The following is a 7982-nucleotide window of genomic DNA, read 5'->3' as shown; positions in this document are numbered from 1 at the left end:
TGTTCTGTCTCTGCTTACCCAGATCTTGCAGGTGATATCTGATTCTCTTATCTACAAAAATATTCCCCTCACCAAATCCAGTGGCTCCAATATGCAGCAGATGGTCGGTGGTTTAAAATACTATGTCCGTGCACACACGATCGCAGGAAGCGCATTCATTCATGGTACCACCACCAGGTAGTGGTAAAGACACAGTATCCAGACCCATTTTGATAATCTGTTCCTATTCTATGAATTCAAGTACTGTTCTTGTCCCCCCAGTTTCATCAAGATCATACACGATCGAACGTCTCACAGCTCCTTATCCATTTTATGAAAAATGATACAAAAATAGAATGTCATATTAGAAAACTAACAACTTGGTCCTTTTGTACTGCCTACAGTTTTGTGTCCCAGGTTTAGTAAACAATGAGATTTACAAAACCAGGGGCCAATGACTCCTTATAAGTACCAACTCCATTGTCTTTCAGTTTCACCCAAACTCGTCAATCATCACCAATTCATTCCTTCACACCGCATTTCGAAATCGAAACCAAGTAAGCTTCAACAGGAGACAGAAGAAGATGGAGTCACTCAAATCATGGGTTTTGGAGAACAAGCTTGCCAGCCTTGGTAAGTAGTACTAGTTCTTGATTTCTTTTTGTTTAAGTTCGTATTTGTATTAACGTTTTGTTATGTTGATTACTTGGAATCATTCAGGTACATTCTGGGCATCAGCAATTGGTGCATCATTAGTATACACACGAGCGAAATCTCCGCATAACAAGACAAGTGTGAGGCTTATTCATGCTAGGATGCACGCACAGGCCTTAACATTAGCGGTGTTATCAGGAGCAGCAGTTCTTCATTACTATGATCAGAACAAGCAAACCCAATCTGAAGAAGCAAGAAACATTGCACCACTTTTGAACTAACATATTTACGCCGCATTTGGGCTACTGTTTTTTTTTTCTATCTTATATGTAAAGGTTTGATCGGTAATAATGGATCCACCATTATTAGTCCCATCATGGGAATATCTGTATGGACTGAGGTTGTTTGTAGTAGTACTTTGCAACTGAATTCATGGGTTAGTATCTAAATTTTCATGCCAGATTGAGATTTCAGATAGAATTGAAGAAACCCAAAGTCCCCCAAACCACCAAGACAACTCCTGTTGAATGCCATTAGAGATCAAAAAGGGTGGAACACAGGAGACTTTAGATTCAAGGTTTGCTAGATTCAGACTAGTGAGTGACACATATTTCCCAATCTGGCTTGAATAAACTTGGAATTTGGTCAATTGATGAGTCAACTTAGGGCCTTTGACATTCAGGTAAAGTCACCTTCTTCTGGTTGGCTGAGTATCTATCTACCCACCGGCGGACCCAGGGTTTCATTTCACTGGGGTCAAGGCATAGACGAAAATTTTATAAAATAGGGAACGAAGCAAAAATGCCGATTCATTGAGTTACATAGCAGGATTATAAATCGGTTTTAGACTATTGATTTCAATAGGATAACATTGACTTTAAGCTAAATAATAGGATGCATATCGGTTTTTTTGAAAAATAAGTGGTGTCAATACTAACAAATATAACGGTGGTTCCGGATGAACCGTCAAAAAAAAAAAACTAATGAATGGAGTAAACATAGGATTCAGTGGGGTCTGCTGACCCCACTTGATCTCATTGTGCGTCCATTCTAGGGCTGCACAAGAACCGGTTGAGATGACCTGGACCGGAGTGGAACCGGAAATACCGGACCGGAACCGGTGTAGCCGGTACAGACACTGGTACCGGAAGTTGAGAACCGGTCTACACCGGTACATACACCGGTTCTTGGGGAGGATCGGAGTTGAACCGGACCATAAGTACCGGTTAATGTGAGCCATAAGATCTAGATATAGATTTAATCCCAACCGTCCTTACTAGGTATAGTCTAATAGACTATCGAGTTCGAGAATCAATTCATTCATCTTCTTCTTCTTTTTTTCTCTCGAAGAGCAGCAACAACATCTCTTTTTAACTCTTCTCTCTGTTCGATACTTCGATTGGTTCTTCTTCCTCACCATATCTGAGTCTCAGGTAACTATTCTGCATCTTCTTGTTCAATTTGTTTGAATCTTCATAGATTGATTTAGGGTTTGAATCGATTTGAAATTGATTAAGGGTTTGATTGAATATTGTTTTGTTTGAGATTGATTTGGGGTTTTTAGGGTTTGTTTGAATGTCGTTCTGTATGAGATTGATTTGGTGTTTTTAGGGTTTGTTTGAATATCGTTCTGTATGAGATTGATTTGGGGTTTTTAGTGCGTCTGGATTGAACTTCTCTTTTCTATTCTTTTTTCATACTAGCAGAGTACCAGTGATGCCCTCGATTTGTAATTTGGTGCTTGAGCTTTTGAATGAAAATACATGGCTGTTTCTAAACCCTTTTAGTCTTGTTTCATTGCTTTTGAAAGCTTTTACAGATTCATTTAACTAGCAGAGTAGCAAATGCAGGGTACTCTACATCTTCTGACAAATTAGTAAATTACCATTATTTAATAATGACTGAAATTTGATAGTCTGAATTTTTAGCTCAATTATTGTATGTTCTTGCTTTTCGACAGTTACTCAGTTAATGTTTTTCCTTACATTGCATTATTTTATCTCAGTCTAACATTGTGTTTGTATTTTATGTTTGTTAGATTCCACATCAAATGCAACTCCGACTACAAGTACAACTCAACACATAGAGGTTGGATCATCCTCTCAAGCTGCATCTCACACAAATGATGAAACTGAAACTGCAACTCCAACAAGTACAACTGAAGCAGTTGAAGTTGGAGATAGAAAAAAGAAGCACGGCAAAGTGAGATCAAGTGTTTGGTTGGAAATGACTAGGATAAATGATACTCATGTTGAATGTCATCATTGACACAGAAGATAGGCTGCTCACAATGAAGTAAATGGCACTGCTGGATTACAAAAGCATTTGAATAGATGTCCATAAAATCCCAACAGCAAGGTTGGTAGCTTTCTGTGTAGTCTTTTTTTAAGGTTGTTTTCTTATGTAACAACTTCCTTAAATTTATTCTTGAAAACTTTGTTCGAGACAGGACACAATAACTATACATAGGAGTAGAAACAACTTTCTTTGTATGCATATGAAAGTAGTACTGATTGCAATCTCTTAAGAAATGATGCATTTTTGAAGTTGTTGATGTGGGGATGCTGAGTATGTATTGTGGGGATAAAACTGAATGGTATATATGGTTGTTGTTGCAGGAAGGAAGGTACATAAGGAGTTGGTAGTTGCAGGTAGTGGCTCAGCTTAACAGAAGCAATGCAGTGAAGAAGTGGTGCTTTGATGACTGGATGGATGAGTTGGTGAGGAAATGGTGCTTTGGTTCATCTGAACAAAGCAATGCAGTTTAGCTGTTTAAGTACTTAGAATAATCTAATTAGTATTATGAACTTATGGAAATTGAATATATGTAACAGAATGAACTGTTTTTAGTATTATGAACTTATGAAACATTGAACTTATGGAAAATTGGAAACGTTATTTTTAGTATTTTGAATTGTTTCTTTTCAGGTAAAAAACCCGGTACCGGAGTACCGGTACAACACCAGGTACAAGCACAGGTATCGGTACTCAAATTTCAGTACCGGTCAACACCAGGTACAGGGACCGGTTCCATAGGAGAACCAGGCCGTACCGGAGTATGTGCAGCCCTAGTCCGCTCTGGTCTACCGGATGGTTCCATATTACATGGAGTTTCAAATGTGATGTGCGTTAAAGAATGTGCACAAAATCAGATCGACTCGAGCATTTTGACATTCCACACTTTTTAATAATCTAGGGTTTAGAGAAATTTCTAGTGTTAGACTCGCTAACCCTACCAAAAATAACAGAATCTAAGTTCACTACCTTGCTTGTTTAGAATCTCGTCCCCAACATGCTTAAAATCTCGTCCTGAGATTGAGCTTGTGTTTAGCGTATCGAATTCAAATTGATTTCTCAAAAATGATGCTACTTGCCATTTATTATTATGTGCCATTACCATGATTTCTCAGATACGACACCACCCCAACAGGTTATCCATTTCAAAAATAAAAGATATTTTTAAAATGAACCTAAGATTGAGAAAAAATAGCTATCAATTAATTTAGAGTGTGTTTGTTTTTTGCTAACTCGGCATCTGAATCCGACTCAGGTCCTGACTTGGCTCGAGTCAGATGTCAGACCGTTTGTTTTTTATTTTGAGCTAGAACTGATTCGTGATTTGACACAGACCTAACCCCCTATTCGGACCATTTGAGTCAGGAAATAAAATGCCTCTAACTCATGGGACCAAACCATTGACTCAAATATTTTTGAGTCAGATGAGTTGACTCAAAAACAAATATATTGAGTCAGATCCAGATGAATCGGGTCATATCAGTCAGATCCAGATGAGTCAAATGAGTTAGGAAAAACAAACGAGGTGTTAGTTAACAACTAGCAAGGTTTGTAGTATAGGTGGAGCTAGAATTCGATCTTGGCGCTACACGTGCTCCAACATTGCAAAGTGATGTGATGAGACGTGGCCAAGTCAATAGTGGTAATTGAATATTTGTCCCTATTTTTGATGGACTTTACAAATATCCTTACAACACAATAAATATGTTCTTCTTTATTTATAAGCCCATCAGGGGTCAAAAGTAGGGACATATTAGGAGTGTGCAACGGACGGACGGTTGCGGATTAGGGGTCACCCGCAACCAAACCGTCAAAGTTGCGGATTTGAAAAATTGAACCGTGACCGGCCCAATCCCCCACGGATTTCACATCCACGGATCAGCGGATAATACGGACCGGATGCAGATTAACCGCAGATTTAGTCAGAAGAAGATAAAAAAAATAATAGAATGTAAGTTCTAACTACGTTCACTGCCTTGCGCAGGGCCAGAACCAGGATTCGAAAAATGGATGGACAAGTTATCAATCAACACATATTTTAAGGGTGTAAAAGAGTTAAAATGACTAAAAATGGAATAAATTAGTTAAGATTAGGCTTGGGAGCTCATATTTGAGGGAGTGTAATTGCACACCCACCTCTCAATGTGGCTCTGTCCGTGGCCTTGTGTGCTGAGAATCTGGTTCCCAACGTGCTTAAAATATCGTCCTGATATTGAGCTTGTGTTTAGTGTATGACATCAAAATGGATTTTTCAAAAAAAATGATGCTACTTGCCATTTATTATTATATGTACCCCATTACTATGATTTCTTAGATATGACACCACCCCAACATGTTATCCATTCAAATAATGTAGGATATTTTTGAATGAACTTGAGCTTGACATATTTTTGAATGAACCTGAGCTTGAGAAAAAATAGCTATCAATTAGCTTAGACAGCTGGCATGGTTTTGTAGCTGTAGGTGGAGCTAGGATTCCAGCTTGGCGCTACTTGTACCACGTGCTCCAACATGGCAAAGTGTCGTGGCCTGCTTGCGTGGACTAGACCAAAAGCGAAATTCACGGAAATTCAAAGGATTAATGATGAGGTGGCCAAGTCAATATTGACTCATTTTTTTTTTCTTTTTTTTTACAGATCACAGACTTGAAGGAGTTTTACCTAACTAATGTGATTATCACGAGTAGTCTTTATACAGCTACACGATCGGTGGAATTTTTTTCCCCCCTGAGTCATGAAATTTACCGTCAGGAATTCAGATGTGGTGTCAACTGGCATCCGAGCTTTTCCATAGCGTGGGTCAAAAATTGTTGGTTTGAGATCGTTGGTAACTCTTGACACTGATTTTTCTACTACTAGTATACGGTTGGCAAGATATTCCTGCACACAATGCCAAGATGTCAATCAAATGCATCTTGAGAAGAGCTCAGAAAGATCATTTCCATGTCTCCTGCAAATATTCTTCCTCCTATTCAAGTACCTTCATGTCGATAGCCTCGAAGCAGCATCTATTTGTACTCTTCAAGGAAAATTTGATCATGTAAATGTGCATTTTACAGTACTCGATCCAAATTAAACAAGTGATCAGAATCACATTAATGCTAGATGGCCGTTGAAACCGCATAACCATAACTAAGTGTTAGCAAGTTAGGTCATTGTTAGGGTTACTACGTACGGCTTATGCTGCAAAAGCAATGCATAAAGAATTTAGTTAGAGCCTGAGAATGAAGTACTCGAACGTACGATAATAAAACTTTAGTATACCGATCCGTCATCCATCCAACCGAATAAAGCTTTTTTTATACATAAGACATAATTTAAAACTGCTTCTCATCATTAAACATAGGCAATAACCCTTTTGATCAGCCTAATACATTTTAAGAGGAAATGAGAGAAGGTACGTAATAGATGATGAATATTGCAATGAAGATATAAGAGAAGATCATAACGACAACAACGATGAAGGTGACGCTCCGTCGATCCGTTTAACTTACACATCCTCAAACGGCTCAAACTAGACTTCTTAAGTTTTTAAGTACTAGTACTGATCCAATTCCTGATAGCTTGGAACACTGCTTGTTTCACGACTTCTGCATCTATGTTTTCAACTGCTTGGACCTATGTACACAATAACAAACCATACAAATTAAGATTTTGAAACCTCTTTTTCTTTTGCCGATCAAAAACCTGTGTCACATGTGTGCATAAGATATAATACATGCAGCAGTGCGATAATTATAAGCAAAAGATTCGATCCAAAATGTACATCCCGTACACAGAAGCCAAAATGTACAACCTCGCTCCATACTACTACTTCAATCCGTGAAGTTGTATTTCAAAATGAACTTTGTCCTTTTTTGTTGGTTTTCTTTTAGATTGCAACACTGATGATGATGATGATGATGATGATGATGATGATGATGATGATGATGATGATGGAGTTGTACAAAGATTGCATAAATGCATATATATTAACATACGAAAGGCGCATATATGTGTAGTTGTAATTGATCAAATAAAGTAGGAATCTCTTACATTATCTCCTCCAACGGCTTCTAGACGAAAAGTATCTTTACATGAAGCCCTGGCCTCAAGAACATTTAGTCCCAAATCTTCGAAGGCTTGTAACACGAATACAAGCAAACCTGGACAACTCGTTTGTGATAACATATTCACTAGAAAACCCTTGTTCTCTAGAGTTTCAACAGTCACCTGCACGAGCATTATCCGTAAAATCAATTAACAAAAATATTATACAAACACAAATCTAATAAAATTAACGAAATTATAAACGCAAACCATGGACTGGGATGTGGTATGTACCACAGGCAATTGTTGATGACGATTTTTGCAACGACCAGTTGAGTTTTGTGAGCTTGCAATATCTTGATTGAGTCTTTCAACTTTTCCTTTCAATTCTTTTATGTAATTCGACGCGTCGATTATAATTGAAGTATCATTAACCTGCCACAAACAAACGTATTCATAATAATTAGATATATGTAAGCAAAAATCTATAAAAGTATTTTGTAGAAGTACTAGTACTACTGCTGAATATTGCCATCGGCTTAAACAAACGTCACTAAATTAATTAAAATGGAAAATGACTCATGACTCGAAGAAATGAAGGAAGAGCGAAGAAGAAAATAGTGTAGTACTTGTTATTGAATTTCAACTACATCAATCTAAGATTTTTTTTTTTTTTTACTACATTCTCTAAGCATTTATATATCATGTCAGCTGCAATCGAATAGAATAACAGATAGAGGATCGAAGAAAACGAAGCTGCTGGCAAGCGATGAAAAACATGAAAACAGATCAGAGGGTTCTGAAATAAATGATAAAGAGAGTAGAAAATTACTGCACGAGAATTAGTAACGGAGCGAAGTAGTTGCAGCTTCTCATACAGTGCTGCTGATCTATGTTGCTCCCTAGAAACCATCTCTTCCTACTCTCTCTTTTGATACTCCTAAGAATTAATTGATCTCTGCTTAGGTTAAGGCAGAGAAAGAGAGAGCTTTGAAGTGGGATTGCGATATATATATCTAGAACTCA

General features: G+C 37.7%; 1 protein-coding gene across 2 annotated transcripts; it reads right to left on the bottom strand.

Annotated features, from left to right (window-relative positions):
• Positions 1-6240: 6240 nt before the first annotated feature.
• LOC113361759 lies at positions 6241-7982 on the bottom strand. Of its 2 annotated transcripts, none has more exons than XM_026604894.1 (4): positions 7789-7982; positions 7227-7391; positions 6963-7139; positions 6241-6545 (listed from the first exon to the last, which is right to left on the bottom strand). In XM_026604894.1, the coding sequence occupies exons 1-4, from the start codon at positions 7867-7869 to the stop codon at positions 6459-6461; spliced, it is 510 nt and encodes a 169-aa protein (XP_026460679.1). In that variant the 5' UTR covers positions 7870-7982; the 3' UTR covers positions 6241-6458. The 2 variants fall into 2 exon arrangements, with proteins under 2 accessions (XP_026460679.1, XP_026460681.1); XM_026604896.1 differs by having other exon boundaries at positions 7251-7391; positions 7789-7981.

Source organism: Papaver somniferum, chromosome 3, assembly GCF_003573695.1.
Source record: "Papaver somniferum cultivar HN1 chromosome 3, ASM357369v1, whole genome shotgun sequence".
In the NCBI taxonomy this organism is placed as follows: Eukaryota; Viridiplantae; Streptophyta; class Magnoliopsida; order Ranunculales; family Papaveraceae; genus Papaver; species Papaver somniferum.
Note: the sequence above shows the minus strand (reverse complement) of the source record. Positions and strands in the feature narration are given on the sequence as shown.